We start from the raw sequence: 26,638 nt of genomic DNA, 5'->3' as shown, positions 1-26,638 counted from the left end.
GGAGAGCACCTTATAGGCAAAATTGAGCAACGTAATGTCTCGATAGTTTTTACTCTCAAGTCGATGTCCGTTTTTTAAATTATGGGAAATGAGGCCAATCAACCACACCTCCGAGATTTGTTTTCCTCCCATATTCTGTTCGTGACAATAAGGGGGTGCGAATTGTTTCGTACAGCTGCTCGCTCCTCGTTTTTAGAAGTTCAGCCAGGATAGCATCCTTTACAGCAACTTTACCGTTTTTCAGCTCACTGATTGCTCTTTTGACCTCCTCCTGTGTTGATGGTTCCACAGTTTTGCCGTCGCTCAAAATTCTTATCCTGTACCTGCTGATCTTCGTGTTTACTTCTCTATTCAACAGCGTCTGGAAATACTCTTCCACCTGGCTGCTACCGTCGTTTTGTCAGTAAGCAGGTTGCCAGCACTATCATTGCACATCACAGGCATGGCAAAATTTTTGCACCTGACCGTTTTGTAGAAACTCCGTGTGTCGTTGCTGGCGAACCTCTCCTCTGGACTGGCGAGCACGTGGTCTTCGTACTGACATTTTTAGACGGTGGGTTCTTTCTTCCGCAGTTCTACCAGGACGAACCAAAAAGATTCGCGCAGAGTTTCGGGCCTTCCTCTCATCGGAATCGTGTAAAGAAATTCTGCAGGGGATTCGCACAGAATACCTTGCTTATAGAAGCAGAATTCTTATAGGAAAATCCAAGAGTTTAATCCCAGGGATAGCTACAACTCGGCACGGGAATCGCCTGCACTATGGACTGTTTTGTTCTGATTTGAAGACGCAGTAAGCTACTCATATATATTGAACTGTTTACATCCCATCATTTATAAAATCAGCTTATTTGATACTTGCAATTTTGCATGTCATTAACCCTATAACATAAAATCTGCAGAAATATAAATGGGTGATAGATGAGGAAAACGTTGCATTGCTGGCAAAGAAGCACAGTGGCACTTATCAGAATGTGAAAAGTTCTCTTCCGGGTTCGCTGAAGCACGGTCAATAAAGAATCAAATATTCACGCTGCGGCAGATCCTCCAAAAATTTCATGAATACAGAATTCTACGCACAATTATTTCATTGATTTCAAAGTTGCGCATGATTCCATCGACCGTAAAATCATGGCCATTCTAACCGCGCAGTGGACTTTATCAACGTGATGGTCCCTCATGCGGGCTGTTCAACATGCCGTTACAGGATGTTATTAAAGGAGCACACACAGGCACAATCTTCAGCAAATCTAGTTAGTTCGTCTGCTTTGCCAATGAAATGGATATTGTCGATAGAACAACATCTGTGGTGGTGGCTGAAAAAACTAAAACTCAAAGTAGCGAAGATTGGGTTGAAGAAAAATGCGTCCAAACTAAAGTACCGTGAACCGCTAATATGCCGAACACGCTAAAAGTTGGTAACTCGGTCCTAATAACGACTGAGTTTGTTTTGTTTCGAGCATCGAGCCGTTATGCTGCCCGTTCTCCTGATACTCGACACTCGACAGTGACTGAGTCGAGTCAAGTTGCACGGGGCCCCTAATTTCAAAGGCCCGGTGGGCCCTTTGGCTCCCAGTCCGCCCCTGCGACCACGGATGACGTAGTACAACAATAGTAGTACAACGTTAGTCCGGTTGCATGATTTTGAATATTTTACTAAACTGATTTTTAATCTATCTGTCAATCAACCAAAAGGTGATGTGAAGTCAACCTGCTTTGCTTACTTATCGGCGGAATATAAGGCCTTTGCAAAATATTTTTTAAGTTTTTGTCAACCCCCCCCCCCCTCCCCCACTTTGGAAATTGGCTTGAAAAATCGGGGGGCTAAAAAAATTTGTAGGATATGAGTATAAAATCAATTGTCCGTGGGCTCTACAGCCTGAAAAACTCGAAAAATGAGTGTACTTAACACTTGAAACAGAAATGGAAATTCGAATTCGGAGTTTCCGAAAATCGTCCAAAAAAAATTCTCTCGTTTTTGTCTTCTTTTCGTACATTTTTGCATGGAAAATAATAACGTATATATTAAAAGCAAGAACAGATTTGGTTTTCACGCTTAAACTTTAAATAAAAATGCTTCAACCATGTTTTTTGCTCGATTAAAAAATTCACTTTGTTCCCCCCCCCCTTCAGTGGCCCAACACCGGAAGGACAAAAACTTTATAAAATATTTGTAATGGCCTAATTTTACTTTATTCTGAGCCTCATAATTATTTTAACTAAACTATTTTGAAAATCATAAAATACAATATTATTTTTTTAGACATATCCAGTTCGAAAATGGTCCAGATATTGATCCAAATTTTATATTTTTTGCACCAAATCATTATCCAGGCCTTTACCTAATTTCTAAATCCTCCATTGACGCACAGATGATTTTATTGCCAAACCGGGTAATTTTGTAGGACGGTTGGGCATCACAAGGTTTCACGAGGGTGAGGAAGTTGGCGTTCTTAACCATCAGAAGTGGCTGCTTCTTTTTAGTCAAACGAGTCTGATTTTGTGACTACAGGATCCGGTTGAATTTTATTGGCCTTAGGGTTTTCGGTCAGTGCGCTAAAGGTGTTTTGAAGCTTTGGTATATGCTTGATTAACGTGTTTAAACTATTTCTCATCTGAGTTTTGTCAAAACTTAAACTTACAGCAAAACTTTTTGCTGTATTTATATGGAAAATCCTGTTTATTTGTCCAAAATATATAAATCTTCAGAATTGTATTCTCAAATAACTTGTTTCATTCTTTTGTGCATTACTTTTAATGATACAAGAATTGTCCCGTGTAGCATAATTTGGGATTTTTTTTTACATAGGGCGAACAAATTGGGAAAATTTTACTCTATTTATATAGATTACACTTTTGCTTCGTGCTCAAACAAATACGTAAAATCCAATTGAAAAATTTAAGTGTAACTGGTTTTGTGCTAAATGCAAATGAAGCAAAAATAGCTCTTTTTTAAAGGGCATAGTACCTTTTAGACCATATTTTTTGCCTAATTTCAAATAATTTTTTCTCGATAACGCGAAAGGCAAATTGAATCGGGTTTTTTGCATTCGAAACATTGCATTTTATACTAATATTTGCAATTTTGTTTTTATATGGGAACCTCTTCCCCTTGCCCCTACGGCTCCTTGAAGATAGTCGTTCAAAAAAAACCATGAATTGCGGTACCATGAATTGGCGCTGGGGGACTTATCCGAATTGAAAAATTCCAAAACGACATGAAAGAACATTAAATTATCTCGTGTTTGATCCATCCTTTTTTAGAATAACAAAATGGCGGACATTGAAACACAAAAGTATGGTTTTTAAGCGAAAAAATTGATTTTAAACATTTCTAAAAAATATAAAAATTACAATATCAAGAAAAGGATGGGTCAAACACTAGATAATTTTGTTGGCTTTCAAACAAAAAAAGAATCATAAGAATTGCTTGAGCCGTTCTTGAGATATTTATGGTACCGACTTTCAAAACCTGGTTTCGAGAAAAACGACGTTGACGTTTTTACTCGTTGTTTAATCGCTGCAGACATGCGCGGTACAAATAGCTGTAACTTTGTCAATATTTGGAATTCATGCAAACGACTTCAAACACATGTGGTCAAAATGTTAATCTTTCGAAATAATCAATAAAAAAATTTAGGTTTTAAAAAATTGAAAAGGTACTATGCCCCCTTAACAGAAGGCAGTTAGTATGCCTCTTATCTTTTGATCCATCTTATCTTTTAATCAATGATGGTGAAAATTTTTGTACAATACTGAGAATAAATTAAGTTTATATTATTTTAAGCATAAAATGACATGTGTTAGCTAACTAATTAGGAAGACTTTTTAGTTTCAAAACTAGAGGCTACAATGTACAAATACTATGAAGCAACTAGGAAAAAGGATGAGTGATAATTAGTTTTATCAATATAATTAAGTTTTTATGTAGGCTATAAATCAAGCCTACTTTCAATATCCCGTGCTTATAGATTAATTATAAACAGAGATACTATAGTGACAACAAGCAGTTTCAATGAATATACAACGGCGTGTTCGTTAGTGGTAGGCAATGATAGCTGCCGTCAGTGATGTCTCGGAGCGCAAAACTAGGTCCATTCTAAAATCAATACTAGTCCATTCAAGATCAAAAAAGGAGGTTAACATTTTTAAGGAATTTGAAGATTTTACTGATATTACTGAACTTTTAAATACCTAAATTGAAATTACGCATATTTTAGCATCATTTTAAGAGTGTTGTTTTATTTCAAACCAGAAGGGTTCCGGGTAGTAACAGTTTGAAAATACTCTATGGTGACTGCCAAAACGCTGAAAAACAGCTACTTTTAAATACGCGGCAATAAAGTGGTTTTGGCTATAATTTTAATTTAATTTTAGTATATTTACGTTCAGAAATGATTAAAGATAAACATAAAAGCTAAATACAGTACAAAGACTTGATAATTATATCCTAAAATTCTTATTTAAAAATAGGTCCATTCAAGATCAGAATTCGACTAGGTCCATTTCAAAATCATTTACCCTATTTGCTTCATAAAAATAATTTTAATATTTCCTTACTGATAGATAGCCCTTGTGCACAGAGCAGTCAAATACACACTCTAATTTTGTAATAACAATACAACACTCAAAGATCCACCCCATCTTACCGGCAACTTACTGAGCCGAATGCTTACTGCCACTGCTGCTGCTGCTGCTGTTAACGCTACACAGCGTCGCGCGGTGCACATTCGGCTTAGCTGGCTCTCGTCGTCGTCGTAGCATTACCGATTTGCCTATACCTGCCATTGGTTCACCAGCGCTATTGTACCGCCGTGGTATATTACGGCTTGCTGACGAATTGACAGAACTCAGTGTACGCTAACGCTTCCTTCCATGTGCATACACAATAGCCGGAGTTCTCTAGTTACCTACAAAACTTAAGTTGCGCGCTTGATGAAATCGGCGGAAAAATAAATTCGCGAATCGCTTCGAGTTTTATTTCGACCATGTAAATTGGATCGTTTCATTCGTTAATTTATAATATATTTCCACGATAGTGAAAATTAACAGTCTGCGAAATTGTGATGTCACCGGTCGTGTCTCGATGTGTGATGATAAGACGCGTTTGCAGTTGGGTTATTAATTTTTATCGTATGAATCAAGTTCTTTGTTGACACTTGATAGGACGAAGGTTGGTGGCAATGATCGTTTTGTTTAACGATCGACAACAGTGAATTAAGTTTTGGTTGATATTTAAGATAAAGATTATAACACCAGTGTTATTACGTGATAAGGTTTAATTGATAAGATCCTGAGTGAGTGAATATCTAATCGTATAACTTAAAGTGCGCTTTCGAAGGCCTAGATTATAACGAGCAAAGTTCTCTACATGAAACGTCACTATTTTGTTCAACAAATGAACACCCGTCAGAGAGTTGACCCAGAAGGGGTATCCACGATTAGTGACAAAACTAAAAACGGTGGGTCAAAAGGAATGGCTAATATTGCATTTGAAGGAATTGACGAAGTTGGAGGCACTATTTATGGTCCTCCAGATTTTGGAATAGTGAATATCTATCAGAAAACATCCGAGCGTTCACCTGTTGGAGGTAAAGCGCTGTACAGTGGCGGCGATGATAGAAGTGATAATGGAAGTAATGTGACAGCCTCCGACGATGATAGCGACATAATTTCCGAGTATATCGGACACTACGGCTGGTGGCAGTTCTTCTGGACTTTTTTGCTGTGTTTGTTCCAGATTCCGACAACTTTTCATATATTCTGCTTGGTGTTTCAGGTAAGAGTCTGGGATTTTTCGAAATGAGCAGCTCAGCTGTTCAACTGTTTTCATTAAAATAAATTAAATAGTAGGAAGGAATCACTCTATTTGATGATTAATATGGATTTGTGGGCAATAAAAGGAAGTTTGCTGCCGTGCATTTGCCGACTGAAGATACTTAGATATTTGTTATTTTATAATGAGATCTGGTTTTACAGAATAAGTGTAGCCTCAGCTGATTACATAAATAATATTAAATAATCTTAAGAAAATTTACATGAGTAAATTGATTTCGATGGTTTTGAAATAATGTACAGCTCATGTTAATTTTTAACCTTGATACAATGAGAATTATATTCACATCGTGATAATGAACTGAATCCGTGATCAGACATGCGCTGCATATGATAAAACCATCTGTAGAATTATGTGTTCATTGATAAGTATGGTTTGAAACCATTCCCGGAGTGTTGCACAACTCGTAGAATGCTGTGCAGTGCCTGATAAGTAGTTAATAATCAATTACAATTCTAGTCGTGCACTTTTGCTCCTATCCGCAATTAACCCAGCCAGAGTGACACATATTAACCCCTCTAAGGTCTACATCATTTTTAACACCGCAAAATTTACTAAAATGGCCGTAACTTTTTTATCTTTCAATATTTTTTCACCAAATTTGGGAATTTTGCCGAAAATATTGTCTATTTTCATAATATCTATAGATCATGGCCATATGTCATATGGTCCCGGAGTTATTCCGGAGATCCTTGGGGGACCGAGATATGGCTTTTTTAGATAAAGTTGCCAAATATCTAAAATTCGTTTGAAATCTGTTGATTTTTGTAAACATATCATCGACTGTGGACATATCAGTTACTTTGCCGCAGTTAGGAGCCATGGTGCGCGCCATCCGGATCCGGGGGGACACTATAAATCCGGAACCGGTTCCCGTAACGGGACATTTCAGCATCAGTAAAGCATGTCGTGTCGCGTATCAAAAAACATCAGCATTCAACAAAATAGCGATTGGCGATCATCTCATGTCTCTCAGAGGCCATATGGCCGATTCCAGGTCCCGGGCAAGTTCCTCCGAAATCCGTTCCGTGCTTGAATCACAAAAGAAACCCTCCCCGGACCCGGAACCGGTCATACGGCCTCTGAGAGACATGAGATGATCACCAATCGCTATTTTGTTGAGTGCTGATGTTTTTTGATATGCGACACGACATGCTTTACTGATGCTGAAATGTCCCGTTACGGGAACCGGTTCCGGATTTATAGTGTCCCCCCGGATCCAGATGGCGCGCACCATGGCTCCTAACTGCGGCAAAGTAACTGATATGTCCACAGTCGATGACATGTTTACAAAAATCAACAGATTTCAAACGAATTTTAGATATTTGGCAACTTTATCTAAAAAAGCCAAATCTCGGTCCCCCAAGGAACTCCGGAATAACTCCGGGACCATATGACATATGGTCATTATCTATAGATATTATAAAAATAGAAAATATTTTCGGCAAAATTCCCAAATTTGGTGAAAAAATATTGAAAGATAAAAAAGTTACGGCCATTTTAGTAAATTTTGCGGTGTTAAAAATGATGTAGACCTTAGAGGGGTTAGTCTTAAAATAAATCTTTTTTGCGGGATAGAATCACCGCAATTAATATTCAAATTATCTACTTTCACTTATTGTAGACTTTTGACTTTCACTTTCGAGCAATTTACATGCAAATCATGTTTCTATGAAGGAATTAAATGGTTATTTTATCAATATTTGCAATGTAAATATTATTGATCAAAATGATTTTGACACATTCCGCGGGCCGGTATACCAACCAGACATTTTATAAAAGTTGCTTTTAGCATTGTTGAATATTTTTTCATGATTGGGCAATGTTTGAACCTTTCAAAACTGCCTTAATTGGTATTCTAGCATTTTCGGAAGTTATATAAAACGTGTATCGAAATAAATGAAATTTACAAGAAATAAATGATTTTTCGTAATATTTTTAAAAATACTGCTACAGTGCGCTAAAACATTTCATAATATCATTTGTTTTCGACCAATTTACAAAGGAATATATGCTGAATCCATTCCAAAAATAGTTTGGATGTAATTTTGCAGTTATTTTGTATTTTAAGTGGATGAAATGGGGCCATTTTTTGCGTTGTAACGTCACGAAAAAGGTGTACTTTTTCGCTTTCGCAGAAAAGTACAAATTCGAACAATCTAATAATCCGTATTCTCTTTGTACTCAAAAATACCTTTAAAACGGTGCCTAAAGAATGATGATAAGTTAAGTAGAACCTAAGTTACAACTGATTGAAGCTCGCGTTGTAACGTCACGGCGGGCAGCCGGACGGATTCAAAACAAGTGAGACATAAGTAATAGCATCGAAACCTTAAGACATAGCATTATAGTTGCTTCAAGAAAGTTTCTTCATTTAAAAAGCACTTTCTAGTGGTGAAAAAATATTCGGACATTAGGGTGTCCTCAAGCAGATACAAAAAATATTTTCTCTATTTTAATTCAGAAATGGTTGCTGTCTACAGAAAGTTTGTAGAAAAATTAATTTCAAGAAACTTCGTTGAATACTGAAGATTTATATTTCTTACATGAAAAAAGTTATAGAGCAAAACTCTTAGGGACACCCTTAAAAAGAATTTTTTTTCGATCTAGTTCTCCAATAACGCTTCGTACGCCTTTTAGATGTTCTAAGAAATTGGTAATCGAGTTAAATTGCACATTTTCGTCGAAGAAAGTAGAAATCTATCTTTTTTCCTTAAGGAGCTATCCCTTGTTTCTTTTATTTATACATGTTCACCTATGGTTGCCTTCATAATATTTTTTTTTAGATTTTCCACAGTCTTCTACCCTAAGTTGTACATGGTGGAATACAGCATAAATTAACTCAAAAAAAAAACAAGTGAGATTAGCTGCTCATAGCTGCTCTCCCTCTTAAAGAGTACATATAAAAATAAAAAAGCCAGTGATAGTTTCTAAAGGGAAAAAGATAGTGCTCTACTATTTTCGACAAAAATGTGCAATTTAATTAGATTACCAATTTCTTAGAACATTTGTAAGCCATACGAAGGGTTATTAAAGAGCTAGATCGAAAAAAAATTTTTAAGGGTGTCCCTATGAGTTTGGCTCTATAACTTTTTTTATGTAAGAAATATAAATCTTAAGTATCCAACAAAGTTTCTTAAAATTAGTTTTTCTACAAATTTTCTGTAGACAGCAACCATTTCTGACTTAAAATAGAGAAAATATTTTTTGTATCTGCTTGAGGACACCCTAATGTCCGAATATTTTTTCACCACTAGAAAGTGCTTTTTAAATGAAGAAACTTTTCTGAAGCAATTATTATGCTATGTCTTAAGGTTTCGTTGCTATTACTTATGTCTCATTTTCTTAGCATCCCTCCCACAGCGCGACGTAATTTGTGAACAACCCCACAGTTACGTAGGCGAAATAGTGAAAGACAAATTAACAACACATTTTTGGATTATCCCTTATGTACAGAGGGCGGCAACAGCGATAATTAACGAATATTAAATGAACAGATTTTTCGTGACGTTACAACGGAGCTACGACCCTCTCTGTGCAAAGCAGAGCGTTGTAACGTCACGAAAAGTAAAAGCTGTTTAAAAATTAACTTCACTAACTATCGGAATTCTGAAAACGGCAAGTTGTTCAGTATTCATCTCTTATCAAATCATAGAAGAAAATCTTTAGATAAAATTTGAAAGAGAGCAGAATTTTCATGTTTTTTAACAGAAGAACCAAAAGACGTATTTCTGGCGCGTTGTAACGTCACGCTACATATTTGCTTTCCAAAACAATCTGGGCAAAGCAAATGCTATTAATTTGTTCACTTTTAATAGGAAATTTTATGCTCTTTCCAAATATATAATAATTTGGGGGTTTCTCAACGATTTTCCCAGCTAAAACATAAATACTGTGCAAAGAAAAGTCAAAACGTTGTAACGTCACGGCGGAATGTGTCTTTTATAATATTATGAAAACATATATTGCGATCTTATCATTACCTTTATAATTAATTTATGTGATGCTAAAAGTCTCTTGCATTTCGCAAGGAAATTACTCTTAATGATGAATGTAGCATACCAGATAACAATATATGTTGTTGTTGTTTGACATCGGAGTACGGTGCATCATTGTGTTTATCTTACAACAAAACGTGCCAAAAAGCGCTATCTAAATCCTCGCAATTAACTTAGATTGTTGATCGTGCGTGCAATGCATCTTTTCTCTAGGCACGAAGTATTGTTTAATTTTAAAAACAATTTATATTTCTTTTAAGTTTTATTTTTATAAAAAAATTCTTTCTGGTAATTATAAATTAAAAAAAATGTTATCGAGATATTTTTCAAAATTATATGACACAAATATTATAGTATAAGTATTATAGTTTCTTGTTTGTAAGTTATGATAAAAAGAAAGGCTGAACCAATGGCGTTACAATAAGATTAAAACCAAGTAACGTACCCTTTTGATTCAAACTTAAAACAGTCTCAAACTTCGAACACTTCAGAATAAAAGGTTCTTAGCATCGTTAATATGATAAAATATTATTCTTGTTGTATACCACCGGACAGGGGACATGCTAACGAACACGGTGGAATACAATAGGCATAATATTTTATCATATTAACGATACTAAGAGCATTTTATTCTGAAGTTTTCGAAATTTGACACTCTAAGTTTGAATCAGAAAGGTATCCCCGATACATTAAAACAATAAAAAATAAAACAAATAAATTTCACCCTAAGAAGACTTTTGTGTCGGAACTTTTCATGATCAATCATTAAGCGAGAGTTTCGCAGCTGTTAGCATTACATTTATTAGCATTCCCAGCAGAGTAGCAGACTTATGTCGAATTTGTTTATTCAATCCGGATTGGAACTGGATGAACTTTTTGTGTTCATTTGCTCCTATCTGACAGATAAAATTCATCCAGTTTCAACCCGGATTGAATAAACAAATTCGACATTAGAAATCCGCGAACTTCATACACAGAGTTACTGATAACAACCGTTTCTTATGAGCAGTATATTAGAATGAATCAATAGCCAACATCTTGGTGTACGATTAAATGTCAATTGTTAGTTCAGTCACGCTTCATAATGAAGAACTTTTGAGCCTTCGTTCCGATCCAGGAATTACTTGCCAATCGAACCAATTTTTCGCTTCATGAACGCCTTTAATGCTCAGTTTATGTTTTAAAGGGTAAATGGATTTATGTTTAATTTTATTTTCCATGAATATGTTGCTTGATATTATCATAGACAAACGAACACATTTCTTTCAAAAAGATTAATAATAACGTAATGGATATTTTGCGTGGACATGAACGCCCTTGATAATCGACATTCCCAAACATCAACTTACAACAGAAGCATTCCTAGTAATACCATGTATTTTGCTAACAACAGCATTCGGTCCTTCTACCGAAAAGCGCCATCACAGCAAGTGCGGAGACATTCCCAATTAAAATCCACTTTAGAATGACTGTTGAAGCATGTGCAAAATTGGGCAGTGAATGTCCTGTTTATTTGGCGTTGGTATTATTTTACTACTATTTACTTACTATTTTATTCAAATCAAATTTCAGACGGACGTTATTGCATAACTTAATTTATATGTTATTAAAATTATTTTCGTATCTTTCAGAAAGTGTACCTATAAATAGTTGGCTATAATATTTCTCATTTTTTCTTCGGAAATTTGAGCTCATATAACGGGTGGCAACTAAAATTTTGGAATTTTTTCGCGGCCCTTATGCTCAACAACAAACGAGCTCAGAGAGAAATGAGAGTATGTATGTGTTAGCTCTCTCTCCTCTTTTTGTTAATATTTTTTGTTTTGTTTATGCTTGCTCAGTTTTACTAAAAATGGCGTCGAAACAAGAAGCATTTCGGGAGCGCGTTGTACACTTCTTCGAACTGCAACAGAAATCACGGCAAAAAGTATACGGTACAACATTTAAAAAGCAAATATGTTGCGACTTCGACTGTTTACCATATCTCAAGATGCCCAGCAACTATTCGCAAGCAAGATAGTGGAAGAGCAGCCAAAATTATGGACGCAGAAAGACATCGTTCTCTTTCTCGTTTCTTCAACAACAAGCCCTCTGGTTTGGCTGTCAATTAAGATGCACCAGACGAATGTTTGAAGAAAATTTTGAACCCGTTTCTACAAAACCATCATGCAGATGGACAATACGTGTTTTGGCCGGATAGAGCATCATCACAATACGCCAAAAATCACAATCGTTCCTGAATACCCATTTTTACCCAAAAATCACGACCCGAAATATCTGTCTCAGTGCGCCCAATCGAAGATGTCTTCGGAATTTTGCTTTCCTTTGTGTACAAAAATAACTGGAGAGCCACGAATTGCAAACAGTTGATTGGTAGAATCAAGGGATGCATTCGCAAAGTTGACATGACGGCCGTACAGCTTCGCCGAACAGCCGATTACGGACCGTTTCCAAATGTACACTTTTTTTCAACAATGGATAATGTATCTTTAATTTCAGTAAATCAGATCTTCTTCATGTATCTTTGTCTTTTTTTGACAGCTTGAGAAAAAAATTCCAAAATTTTAGTTGCCACCCGTTGTTCTGCAAACTTTCGACTGGTTTCTAGTCAGTTTATATGTTATCAAAACCGCCTCCAATACAGTTTTATAAGGATTTGCAAACGGCTCCCGAAAGCGGTTCAAATGAACTGGTTTTCGAAAATCAAAAAAAAAAGTGCTCAAACAAACGACTCTAGAGAGATAACCACGGCTCTTCGAACGCACCGAATATAACACGAACTTTGGTTAACGAATCGTTGTTTACCGAGCAGTCAGTTAGTCGATGTCCTCTTAGTACGCCAGGCAAATTTTGATCAAAATCAACTCCCCTTCCTTCCCTTGTCACATTTTCACACACACTCAAAACCTCCCTGTAATAGTACGTCACGTCACGTCAACTCCCTTCCCCTCTTATAACAAAAAAATAAAAAATAAATATACATTCCAACTTTTTTATTAATTAATTAAATTTATTTCAATCAATTCATAAAATAACAAAAATGAACTTCAACGAATTTACCACGTGTAAACAAATATACTTATTTATACGAGCTTTTACGTCATCGATCCACGTATTTTGAACATAGTCTCCGATTGCTACGATCGGATACGCTATAGTAGTCACTGATGTTTCGTGCATATCCACGTCATTTCAGCCACTCAAATTCGTGTGTTTCGGTTGGAAGATGTTGACGTCTTGCAGCAACACGCCTCGAAAGGTCTTTTCTGACGTATTTTGACATTTTGTTCCCTTCACATTACTGCCAAACTGCATGAACAACACCGACCGAGATCCGAGATCGTTGCTATTCAGGAAGTTCGGTGGCCATATTTCGGAGAAAAGGAGTTGCGTGCAATAGGCCCTATTGCAAGCTTTTCTTTTAAGTACAACCATTACTACAGTGACAGTAGAAAGGCAGAACATGGAGTCGATTTTGTAGTGTTGGAAAAATAACAGCGTCTACAGCGTCTACAAATTCTACAGCTACAGCCTAATCAACGTATTCATACTGACAAATAATAAATCCGATGATGCTGAGGATGAGTTCTACGACAGACTCGAGAGGACCTATGGAAACATGAAATGACGCGAAAATCATCATCGGAGATGCAAATGTGCAGATCGGAAGGGAGGAATTTTTCCGTCCTGTTATTGGAGGACATAGTCTTTATCTGTCGACCAATGGCAAAGTTCTCATAAATTTAGCCGCGGTCAGAAGAATGGTCATCTGACGTCTGATTATTCGGAAACACACCTGGAGACATCCAAATAGAGACTCTAGCTTTTAGATTGATCATGTCTTAATTGACGGTCAACACTTTTAGGATATCATCAATGTACGGTCTTTTCGGGGACCAAATATCAACTCTGACCACTATCTCGTCGTGTGTAAGATGTGTAAGCGCGCAAAGTTATCGAACGCGTCGAAGGCTCTCACTGAGGGGATGCTACGTTTTAACATGCAGTGGTTGACGGCAGATGGCGCAGTAGCGCAATACGTCAGAAAGCTTCATCGATGAATCGTAGAACACCGGGTAGACAGGGAAGAAGATATCAGTGGGCTGTGGAGGAACCTCCATGGTGCCATTGGAACAACTGCGAGAGAGGTGGTAGACAAGACGCGTGGAAGACAGCGTAACAGGTGGTTTGATTCCGAAAGCCCGAGAGTGACAGATGAGAAGAAACAGGCCAAGAGTTGCATGCTCACTGCGGCTGCTTGTCAGACAAGAGAAAGGTATAGAGAGAGCTGCAGAAAAAAGAATCCACCGTCTAAAAAAACGCGAGTACGAGGAGAACGTGCACGCCGGCGTAAAGGAGAAATTCACTAGCAACAACACACCGAGTTTCGACAAAATGATGAGGTGCTGGAGCTTTGCCATACCTGTTATGTGCAATGATAGTGCTGTCAACCTACTTACTGACAAAACAGCGGTAGCACTGTAGCAACCAGGTTCAAAGAGTACTTCCAGATGTTGTAGTATGGAGAGGTAAACACGGTGATCAGCAGGAACAGGATAAGAATTGTAAGCGATGGTCAAGCTGTGGAGCCATCAACACAGGAAGAGGTTGAGAAGGCAATCAGTGAGCTAAAAAACGGTAAAGCTACTGGGAACGAGGAGGAGTTAAATGGCCTCACTAGTCCTATTTTCAAAAATGGAAATCGACTCGAGTATAAAAGCTTTTGAGGAGTTACGTCGCTCAATTCTACCTAGAAGGTATTTTCCCGTAACCTGTTCTGCAAACTAAGGCCGTTAGCGGAGTCCTTCGTCGGCGAGTATCAAGATAATTTTCATGACGGTCGCTTCACGATGGATCAGATGTTTACCCTGCGTTAGTTACTGGGCAAGTTTCGGAGTAAAATTGGTTGACACATCATCTGTTTGTGAACTTTGAGGCGGCGTACGATTCAGTCAATCGAAATGAGCTGTGGCAGATAATGCTAGAACATGGTCTTCCGATGAAACTAGTTACGTTGTTTCATGTAACGCTCGATGAACCAAAATCAGGCATCAGAATAGCGAGCGAGATCTCAGCCGCTTTCGTGACGTTAGATGGACTACAGTAAGGGGATACACTCTCGAACCTGCTATTCAACAGTGTAATACAGGTGCAATACAAAGGGCAAACGTGGAAAGGAATGGGACTATCATCATGAAATCTCACGTGCTTCTTGGTTTTGCGGATCACGTTAATGTTATTGCAATCAATTGTAGAGCAGTGGAAGAGGCCTTAAGGCCTTTTAAATGGGAAGCAGCGAGATTAGGACTAATCATTAACACCACCAAAACGAAATACAGGTTTGCTGGCAGAGAAATTGGGAGTCCAAACGGTGTTGGTGCCGAGATAGAGCTAGATGGGGAACAATATGAAGTAGTGGAGGAATTCATATAGTTTGGTACGCTCGTGACATGTAACAACGATGCAAGCAGCTAAGTGAAACGCCGAGTTGCAGCCGTGAATCGAGCTTTCTACGGATTACGTAGCCAGCTGAAGTGCCGCAGTTTGCCAATTCTCCCAAAATTGGTGCTCTACAGAACGCCAATCCTCCCAGGCGATGGCCGTTTACGGACATGAATCATGGACGCTAAAGGAAACTGATCGACGAGTGCCTGGGGTTGGAGTGCAGGGGTGGCTGGAAAAATGGAGCGTGGTACAGGGGTATGAACCACGAACTGTATCAAGTATACAAATCTGCTGATATAGTGAAGGTAGTACAATGTGGTAGGCTGCGGTGGGCTGGACACGTCATCAGAATACCCTCCAAAACTATTTTCAACAGAAAACCAGGAAGAAGCCGTATACTTCGCGTTAGACCCCGCATACGGTTGATGTGCGCTATCGAAGACGATGCATGTTCAGCTGGTGTTCGAGGGGAATGGAGAACGGCAGCCCAGGATTGAAAGTGTAGGAGGACCATAATTCGATTGGCGCAGAATCGATAACGAACCGTTAAGTAAAGTAAGTACCAGGAGTCCGAAGACGTCTTCGATCTGTTCATGCAATGTCACATGTGTGGTCCCTCGGTTCCGCTAATGGTACGATAGAGTTCTCCCCAAGCAGTGTGCAGTGGAGATTTTTTCGTAATATCCACCGATCCTATCCGTAGTTACCAGCAATCCTAAATACACGACCTCATCATGTGGCGTGGCACCTGGGACTTGTATTTCGTCGTCATCAACGATTATTTACCGTCCGTGGAAGGCGGACATTCGTCTCCTTTGAGTCTTTACAAACATACATTGTAAAGGCTCAAAGGAGACGAATGTTCGCCTTCCACGGACGGTAAATAATCGTTGATGACCTCCAACGTAACTATTTTTAGCCCAATTTAGTCCCTGAAACGCACACGAAAACACCTCACTTAATCCAATGTTACTTTGTACAGTCACGTCAGTTTATTCGAAATGCCGTATCCGTGCATTATCTACCATCTCGGTCGACTAGACACGTTATATTTCTGGTATTTGTTCAAGATGTGTTAAATGATAAAAATTTGGTCTGTAGTGACATGAGCTCCCATGAGGTCTGCTTCGAAGTTCCTTACGAATCCTCCAGCTATCGGTGATAACCGGTGTCACAACATCTTGGAGAGTACTTTGTAGGCGTTGTTTATTAGCTTTATACTGCGATAGTTGCAGCAGTAAAACCGATTGTCACAACCCTACGGGATGCGACGCACCTTGCGTTCATGTACGTTGTTGAAGACCGCGCAACCCTGTTACGAATTGCCAACTGTGTTCGTTTGACTGGTGACAGATCGTAAGTAGGAGAACAAAAAGCAAGTCATCCGAGTGCGATTGTAAACTTGCAGTGAGCTCGTCGAGCCGAAAAAGTGATTGGAAATGGATTATCACTCCATAAATACTAAAATTGATTATTCTAATTATTTAATATTAAAACTTACGCTAAAAGTGTTTTGCTACTTATTCTAAATTGATTATTATATGCTAATTAATACAACTTACATGCAAAAGGTAAAATTATAACAAGATGATATTGTAACCTAACCTAAGCTAACACGTGCAATTACAGTTCTTAAACCTACAATACGGAAATAATATGGACATTAAGATAGAAGAAGACTAAACGTGAGTAGTTAACATGCACTTAACTATACGAATATTTGATTATCATATATTGTACCTACATTTCTAAATCGTTAGTGTAACTAATGTTATATTGTTTTTCACCCACAAGGGATTTTATAACCCCTCCTTCATCAACACGAAATATACATCGGGTTACGAAACCGGAAACGATTCTTCTCTATCCGTCCAGTTGCTACTGCAACACCGATCACCCACGTTTTGTAGATGAAAGTAAAAAAAATGTTTCCATCTGCTCCTCCCTTTCCCAGGTCTCGGAGATTGCCCTGTGTAGCAAAGTGTAGTTAGTTTGTATATTTATTACATAAAAGCAATTGTTTTAATTACAAACCTATAATTAAGGATAGCAAATAAATTTTCAATTACCACAGGTAAGCTCCCACTATTATTTAAATTGAAAAGTTAAAAAGAAAAACAAGAAGATCACAATAGAAGTGTAATGCACGCTTTTTTAAATGGCTACACCTTCGCTAAAGATAGCATTTGTAATCAGCTGGTCGTTCTCGAAGTAGGGCACGGGAGGGTATTTCCAGCCCATTAAGCGATGGCATTTATTTTTTCGGCCTATGGCCTAGTTCTAGTGGAAGGACAGGTGGTTTTGACGTTCTTTGAATAAAAAATAGTAGATTAGTTACAGTCTTGAGAAAATAGCTATAACATATTAAAACTGTATGTCGGCAAAGTATTTTTATTGGCGAAAGAAAACGCAAACAGGCTGAATTTAACCTAATGAAAATACCCTCCCGTGCCCTTATCACCTTATGCACCTTATCAAAAAATAGACACTAGGTAATCAAAACGGCAAACTGTGTGGAATGTCATTTTAGTCATGGTGAACTAGTATGTCAATTTTTAGCTAAATCGAGCAAGATTGATATGAGAACTTAATCGGTTGTTATAAAAACCTCCTGAGGCAATATTTTTCGAGAGCTTTATATTCATATGGTGCCGGAAATAATCGTTCAAAAGCAAAAGAAAGAGCTAAAAATATTCGCTGATCATGTGTCCTAGATTTTCCATTACAAAAAGTGAAGTATTGACAGAAACTAAATCGATTGTTGCTCCTTTCCCATGTAATTCTGAACGATTATGACCAATGAATAAATAAAAACACACTCCGCAAGTGGTTTCTTTCTGCTTATGCCGTTCAATATAATTTCCGCGTTCAATGTTTTTCCACTTTCGCTTCGTTCAGCTTAAATCTCGTGTGTACCTTTTGCCGTTACAGCGTGTACTTTCGTGAAGACAGATTGGCCGTTCGATGATTTTCATGACCGCGTCCTTGCTAATTGACAAGTCACATCTATGCGGACCGACTCGCACGCAAGGCATCATACCGAGCAACAACGTGTTGGCACAGTCAGGCCGGTTGGCGAGTTGGCATTTGTGGACATTTCAAGTTCAGCAAGAAAAGCTCACCACACCGCCGTCGTCGAAGGTGAATAAACCCATTGCTCAGTTGCCGTAAATTCGCTGCGTTCTCAGTAGATACTGGTCTTGTGTGAGACGCGAATAAGCGAAAGTGTTTTTTGTCCATTCTTTCATCTATGCATTCGTACGATCGCGGCCAAAAACCCGGTAACACATATGCGGATGCGATAATCAGATTAGATAACTATCGTTACACACTTATGTTGTGCGCCTATGTTCGTAAATCAGTTCCACCTTTTCTGCACGGGTTTGCTACATTTAAGCGAGATTGGACCGAAAGTAGTTGGGAGTTGGGATGGTGTCAGTTGTAATTTTTGCAAACTCTACAAATATTAAAATAAAAAACTGCGCAATTTTACAAATATTCTGCCAAAAGTATGTGAATTTTTTAAATCGGAGGAGTTTTTGTTCGTTCCGAAAATTTGCTTAATCCATTTTCAAAAGAAAGATCTAGCAACTCTCGTGGGGCAAGTATTTGTTCCAGTTTAAAAAATTACAAGCGAACGTTTACGAGTGATGTATGCAATACATCATTAGATAACTTGCAACTATAGGGTACGCCATCAATTTACTTTTGGCTGGATCTTTACTGTAATGCTTGTGGCAAATTATGGAGGTCATAGTTTACTAATTCGCATATTTGGAACTTTCAATCTTGCCAAGCAAAGAGATTAGACCTATGGTTTTCTTGACATTGTTAGTCATCAGTCATACAGGGAACGCTTTACCTGTTACCCTATGTAAATATTTAAATGCATGATAATTGACCCGGTGAAACCCACGCCGGAATTGAATATTACCGAAGGTAATCTTTGACATCTCCCGAGAAAAAAAATCACAGATCGTTGTGCTGCGAGAGACCTGGTCTCAGGTTGATCTACGATGTCAAGATCACTTGCGGCGTTTAGTTGTGCACGAGTGAATGCCGAATTTAATTTTCGCAAAGCGTGATTATCTGGGTTGCTGGGTTGAACCGATGTGGAAGGTAGTTGAACCGAAAAGTGAAACGTTTAAGCACCCGCTGCTGGTGGTGCGGTTTTGCATTGCGACCGGCAGGAAATGGTTTGATTGTTATTACAACTTTTGTCACGGCATGCTTATGTTGCAGAGTTTTAAGTCATGGCTATAGCAATATTTTGGTTAACCTGCTCGCACAGTTTCACGTCATGCGATTTTTCTTTATAATTGGTATACGCTATATTTACAGATTTATAGTTCATATATGTTTTGTTGACTATCTTTCATGGTCAATTGGTGAATGGATTTTTTTCATTTCAATACTGAATGATGATTATGGTGTTATGGTTACGTAATATCAGGCAGAAACCTGCTACCGAACATTAATTTATTGTTCGTTTCCTCGAAATCGCGAATATATTTACACAGATGAAATTTTTCACCAAGAATAAGTAAAAAATTTTATCTGTTTTAAATTATTAAACAATCAACCCCATTATTATCTACTGCCTTTCGGATTTTCGCTCCCCGATTGTGAGGACCTAACAGAATTGTTATGGGCTATATTGCTTTGTTACAGACTTTTCTAATTCCGGTTTTTTATAAATTAGATACCAAAATTGTTGTTATACGTTACTGTAAATTAGTATCCGTAAGGGGTAAACAACACGGAAATATAACGTAACTTCTTCTAATTAATACCTGATTTATAATAACTCCTGAGATGGTTTTCTGTTAACTGTAATACATTAAGTCGTATGAATAAAATAGTTTGTCTTATGGGAGAAGTAAAGTCAACCCTTTTATTTATACTGCCTATTGTGATACACACAAATTATAAACCTTTTTCCGCTATTTCAAAAATATGACAGCAAATAAAAATATATATCAGCAAGTGGCTAGTTGGATTACTTTCTAAATAATGATGGTAACTAGAATATTTTGTGTGTATTAATTACATGTGAATTTCATTATAAAATCGATACGCAAAGTTTTTATTGGTGGAGCCTATATTGCTTTTTTAAAATTCGTAGAAATTCTGGACGCAATCAGGAACCGTTACCATTTCCCAATCCTTTATATTTAGGTCACTTACTTTACTTTAGTGCTGACGATCCGTTATTGCTACTGCGCCGAATGAATTATGGTCCACCAGTACTATCGGTCTGTGCTGCCTGCTGCCTTTCTCTAATCCCCTCGAACACCAGTTGAACATGCGTCGTCCTCGACAATGCACATCCATCAGATCTGCCCCGAAATCTACGGTCTCTTCTTGGTTCTTTGCTAAAAATAGTTTTAGCTACTCTTTCGTCGGGCATTCTGGCCCAGCCCACCACGGCCAGCCGCATTGTACTACCTTTAAGGCCCAGACACAATGCATACGGATTTTACTACGTTGCGGCAATTTGACAGTTTTTTCATGGGTTTTCTGTCAAATAACCGCAACGTAGTAAAATACAGATGCATTGTGTTTGGGCCTTTACTGTATCAACATATTTGTATACTTCATACAGCTGTATGCGCCTGTACCATGCTCCATTTTGCCACTAAGTATTGATCACAGAATTTTACGCTGAAAACCCACATGCACTCGTCGATCAGCTTCCTATAGCGTCCATGCCACTGGGCTAATCCTGCCAGAGCGTTCAGCGAATCTTCCCAGTTCTGCAGAGCGCCAGTTTCGTGCGAATTTGCAAACTATGGGAGCTGGCTACGTAATCCGTAGGAAGACTGATTCGCGGCTGCAATTCGTTTTTTTCACGTCGCGGCTTACATCGTTGCCACATATCTGATATCACATATCACAAGCGTACCAAGCTATATGAATTCCTCCACTACTTCATGTCGTTCCCCTTCCAACTTCATCACGCCGTTAACACCCTTGGGACTCCCATGGTCCCATGGCAGTCTTGTACTTCATTTTGACGGTGTTAAGTCGTAATCTCGCTTCTTCCGGTTTAAAAGACCTAGTTAAAAGCCTCTTCCACTGCTCTACGGTTGATTCCGATGAAATCGAAATCATCCGCAAAACCAAGAAGCATGTGGGATTTCGTGATGATAGTTCCATTCCTTTCCACGTTTGCTCTTCGTATTACGCCGATGTTTACGGCGATGTTGAATAGCAACTTAGAGAGTGCATCCCCTTTGCTGCTATTCAACATCGATAGAGATTTCATCCAACGTCACGAAAGCGGCTGACGTCAGGTCCACTATTCTGACACATGATTTTGACCTATTCCACAACTAATTTCGTTTGAGTGTATCGTACGCCGCCAAAAACTCCACAAAGTGATGATAATTCTGCAAATTGTGCTTCCAGAACTTGTCTAGCAGCTGACACAGGGTAAACATTTGATCCGTCGTGGAGCGATCCGCACGAAAATGAGCTTGGCACTCGCCGACGAAGAACTCTGCTAACGGTCTCAGTATGCAGAACAGAATACGGGAAAACACCTTATAGGTAGAATTGTGCAGTGTTATGCCTCGAAAGTTTTTACACTCGAGTCGACGTTCTATTTTGAAAATAGGGCAAATGAGGCCATCCAACCACTCCTGCGGTATTTGCTCTTCCTGGCAGATCCTGACAATGATCCGGCGAATTACTTCGCTCCCCGCTTTTAGAAGTTCAGCCAGGATATTGTCTTTCTCGGCTGCCTTACCGTTTTTCAGCTCATTGGTTGTTTTCTTAACCTCATGCATTGATGGCTCCACAGTTTGGCCATCGCTCACAATTGTTATCTTATTGCTGCTGATCTCCGTGTTTACCTCTTCATTAAACAACGTCTGGAAGTGCTCTTTTTACCTGACTGATACCGCCGTTTCGTCAGTAAGCAGGCTGCCTGCACTATTATTGCACATCACATGCATGGCGAAATTTCTGCACCTCACCGTTTTGTAGAAATTCCGTGTGTCGTTACTGATCCTCTGCGCCGGCGAGCACGTGCTCTTCGTACTCGCGTTTTTAAAGGGCTTCTTTTTTCCGCAGCTCTAGTCTCTTTACATTTCTTTGTTCTGATGTTAGCCCCAGTGAGGATGCGACTCCTGGCCTGGTGCTACTTATCTGTCACTCTCTGGCATTTGGCATCAAACCAGCTGTTATGGTGTCATCCAGTGTCTCTTGTAGTTGTTGGTAATCCGAAAAGTGTCGACCGTCAATCAGGACATGATCAATCAGAGAGCTAGAGTCTCCGATTTGAATGTTTCGAGGTGTGTTTCCGAATATTCAGACGTGGAAAGTAGGTGCTACGGATGGCCATTCCTCTAACCGTGGCAAAGTTAGTGAGCCTCAGACCGTTTTCACTGGTCAAAAGATGAAGGTTATGTTTTCCAATGACAGGACGGAAGAATTCCTCCCTCCTTCCTTTGTGTATTTACATCTCTTATAATGATTTTCAAGTCATATTCTGGGCACCAGCTCCCAGGATGACTACAATTGTCACTTTAACAGCAATCTGATTACTGTTAAGTTGAGGGCATGACAAGGTATTGGAAATAATATTTCGATGTGCATCAGGGCGAAGGAACTAGTGGTTGAAAGAAGCAGGATAGAGATTGGGGTCTTGGGGATGACTAAAGAAATGACATCGGAGCTCAGTTACTCGCGGCCTCCTGTCATAATTAAATCTAATTTGCTCAACGATGATTGTTGTGCGTGACTCTGTTCAAAGTTGCTAGAAAAAGTTCTAACAATATTTTTTCGAGTTCAACATTAGGGCGATTTTCTGAACTGTACGCTACAAATTTGATTGCCTGGTGATTTCGTTAGGCAGCACGGATCGATTTCGTGATGATACGATGATATTTGTTGCCGTTTGCTTGCATTCAATATTTTCTTCCGCGCTCATCGACTGATACTCCGCAAGTTTTCGAGCAAAAGATTCAGAAGGTTTCATCGAGATTCAGGCGCACTTGGTTTCGACGAACCGAAAATGAGTGACCTGTCACTTCTTTAGTCAGTTTCTTTAGGGATGACGGTTAAGCTGGAAGCTGGTGAAGTAAACAGTAAAAAAGTTGAATCACAGCAAGGTTGTTAGGATGTATGGTATACTCACCGAGTTTTTGAAAGTTTGGAGCTTACGTTCCCGATAAAGAATTATCTACCGATTGATTGTAGGGCCTCAGATATACAAGAAACGCCGCCGCCTCGTAATTGCCAAGGCATAACTTTCCTCGACTATGCATACAAAATTTTCTCCCGCATACTACCCAAACTGAGGACGTTGCAAGAAAGTTTTGCTAATGGTTTTCACTGGTGTTCTCCTTCCGACAGATCATTAATAAATTTCTTCACGTCTCACTTGGCGCTAGGCTATGCGATCTACATTAACGCCAATGATTAACGTTAGGCGTATAATTGTGGAAGAGAAGTCCATTGCGGGTTTTCAAATCATGAGCTTTTATTGCCGTCGTGTAGTATCTGATTGAAATGTCTTGCGAAAGATTTAATTCTTTGGAGTTTATCTGTAAGTAGATCTGACTTTTGACCATAAATAAATGAGGTATGGCGTTGAGACTACATTATAATGATAGTTAGTTGTGTTAATTATGATTGCGATCGACATCAGACCGGCAAATTACAAAGACTCAACATTCAGCTGCTTGTTTTATTGTGTGCTATGCTTTGACTCTCAAATAAAACACTATTAGACTGGTATGCATATAATAAACATAAAACTATGCACTCACTATGCAGTCAAAAAATGCTTACAAAAAAAACCATTACGATCTATTCTACGCTTTGTTTCTATAATAGATAGAATGTACAGGGCTTGGACAAATGTGCCCGTTCAAGAATTTTCAAAGAACAATAACACAATGTGTACAATGCTCGATATTGATCACAAAAGACCCGACACGAATGCGCTATCAAGTGACAAGTGTCGCTAATAAAAACCAGCATCAACAACAATCATAAATGGCAGGTGTCATTACCTGAGATATGAGGAAACATTATACTACAGACAATCATTATTTATTGACGGGTGCATTTGCTAGCTAACAAACACTATTTTACCAACAGGCACGATCGGCACTACCATCAAATTTTTACAGGAGAGTGCAATGCCTATTGTAAAGCGTTATTCATGTTGGCAGTATTTTGGTACTCACGTTGCTTTTTGGATGAAAAAAAATCATAAGATCCAAGGTACTTTTTCAAACCGACATGAATAGCAATTCGCGACTACAAAGCTACACGATCTCTTTTACCCTCATAAAAGTGCTCATATGTGAGTTTGTGTGAAGAATGGTTCAAAATCTCTCTGTTTCTTGCACTCCTTAACAAATTCCTATCCTTGCTTCACGTATATACTAAACTTATCCAGGTTGCAGCACCTTAACTTCGTAGTCCCGAATAAGAGATTTGTCTGATGAGTTTGCAGATCCAAATTTTGTTCTTCACACAGTGTCTACAGCTTCTTTTATTTACGGTACATTGCAACGATATACTAATTCTACAAGATGAATCAACCACGACAGAAAAACTCGAAAGTAATGAAAAAGCATAGCTATTTTATTTTGTTTAACGGGTGGCAACTAAAATTTTGGAATTTTTTCGCGGCCCCTATACTCAACAACAAACGAGCTCAGAGAGAAATGAGAGTATGTATGTGTTAGCTCTCTCTCTCTCCTCTTTTTGGCAATATTTTTTGTTTTGCTTATGCTGCCCAGTTTTGCTTAAAAGGGCGTCGAAACAGAAAGCATTTCGGAAGCGCGTTCTACATTTCTACGAACTGCCACAGAAATCTCGGCAAAAAGTATACGGTACAACATTTAAAAAGCGAATATGTTGCGCCTTCGACTGTTTACCATTTCCTAAGATGCCCAACAACTGTTCGCAAGCAAGGTAGTAGAAGACCAGCCAAAATTATGGACGCAGAAGGACGTCGTTCTCTTTCTCGTGCCTTCAACAACAAGCCCTCTGGTTTGGCTATCAATTAAGATGTGTACCAGACGAATGTTTGAAGATAATTTTGATACCGTTTCTACAAAAACATCATGCAGATGGACAATAAGTGTTTTGGCCGGAAAGAGCATCATCGCATTATGCCAACAAAACACAATCGTTCCTGAATATGTACCCATTTGATTCCATTTTTACCCAAAAACCACGACCCAAAAAATCTGTCTCAGTGCGCCCAATCGAAGATTTCTTCGGGATTTTGAGTTCTGTCGTGTACAAAAATAACTGGAGAGCCACGAATTGCAAACAGTTTATTGGTAGAATCAAGAGATGCATTCGCAAAGTTGACATGACGGCCGTACAACGTTCCTGTTCGGACATCAAACGGAAGCTTCGCCGAACAGCCGATTAAGCACCGTTTTCAAATTTACACTCATTTTTTTTCAACAATGGATAATGTATCTTTAATTTCGGTATATCAGATCTTCTGCATGTATCTTTGTTTTTTTTTTGACAGCTTGAGAAAAAAAATCCAAAATTTTAGTTGCCACCCGTTACAACATTCAATAAGGTCCTCAAAAGTAAATTCACATCTCTGTTACTGATCAATGTCAGCAACTTTTCAATATTCTACCATTCAATCTTTTTTTGGCAAAACCGTAGAATTGAGTTGAAGACAGGAAGAATTTGAATTTTAAATTCTCACGTTCTGAATAAAAGCAGCTGTGCGGAGCAGAAAAATAGTGGTGGCGAGGGTGGAATGCAAGTATCCGACTCAATGCAAACCGGTGCCGATCTGCCCTTATTTGCAAATCGATATTAAGTAGCATTGGTAAAACTTCTCCCATTCCAGGATGTGAACCGTTCCTTTTACCCTTATGTTTGCACAGTAAGTTCTCGCACAGCCGGATAGGTTTCACACCTTATGCAAATTTTCAGCGTGCCGTGCTGTAGATGGTTACCTTTGGAAGGGTTTCTTATGAAACTATACGGCAACCGAAAGAGATGTGCACACAAAAAAAATCTCCACTAAATGTTAAATATGCAATTTTATGTTAAAAGACTTCAAAATATGCAAATTCTTTATCTATCACTTCATGTTACATTCATGTGCTGTTAGGATACGTGAATTAGTGCAACTAGAAAACCAAATGTTATTTGAGTTCCATTCTGTAAGAATGTAAAACTTTTTGCAGTGTAGGGTCAAGGCGGAATGGTCAGCGCTTTAGTTTTGTAACAATTATCGTGGCATGGCATGTTTAATGACAGAACCCTGTATGGCTGTCGCGCTATTGATTCGCAACCTGAGACACAGCTGTGTGTATAGACCCAGTAGAGAATGTATCTCCTATCACGATACAGATAATTC

General features: G+C 38.6%; 1 protein-coding gene and 1 long non-coding RNA gene across 2 annotated transcripts in view; both read left to right on the top strand.

The window, feature by feature from the left end:
• The first annotated feature begins 4,745 nt into the window (after window positions 1-4,745).
• The window catches only part of LOC128741941 (organic cation transporter protein), an 83,757-nt gene continuing 61,864 nt past the window's right edge, over window positions 4,746-26,638 (top strand). Inside the window, exon 1 of the mRNA XM_053838075.1 lies at window positions 4,746-5,776. Within this exon, the coding sequence (XP_053694050.1) occupies window positions 5,369-5,776 (408 nt within the window). The 5' untranslated portion in view covers window positions 4,746-5,368. The remainder of the gene's footprint in view (window positions 5,777-26,638) is intronic.
• On the top strand, window positions 16,681-17,556 carry LOC128741942 (uncharacterized). The gene is made up of 3 exons (XR_008412240.1): window positions 16,681-16,847; window positions 16,906-16,961; window positions 17,071-17,556. It is a non-coding gene; the product is annotated as an uncharacterized LOC128741942 (long non-coding RNA).

The sequence above is a fragment of the Sabethes cyaneus genome, chromosome 3 (assembly GCF_943734655.1).
Source record: "Sabethes cyaneus chromosome 3, idSabCyanKW18_F2, whole genome shotgun sequence".
NCBI lineage: Eukaryota > Metazoa > Arthropoda > Insecta > Diptera > Culicidae > Sabethes > Sabethes cyaneus.
Note: the sequence above shows the minus strand (reverse complement) of the source record. Positions and strands in the feature narration are given on the sequence as shown.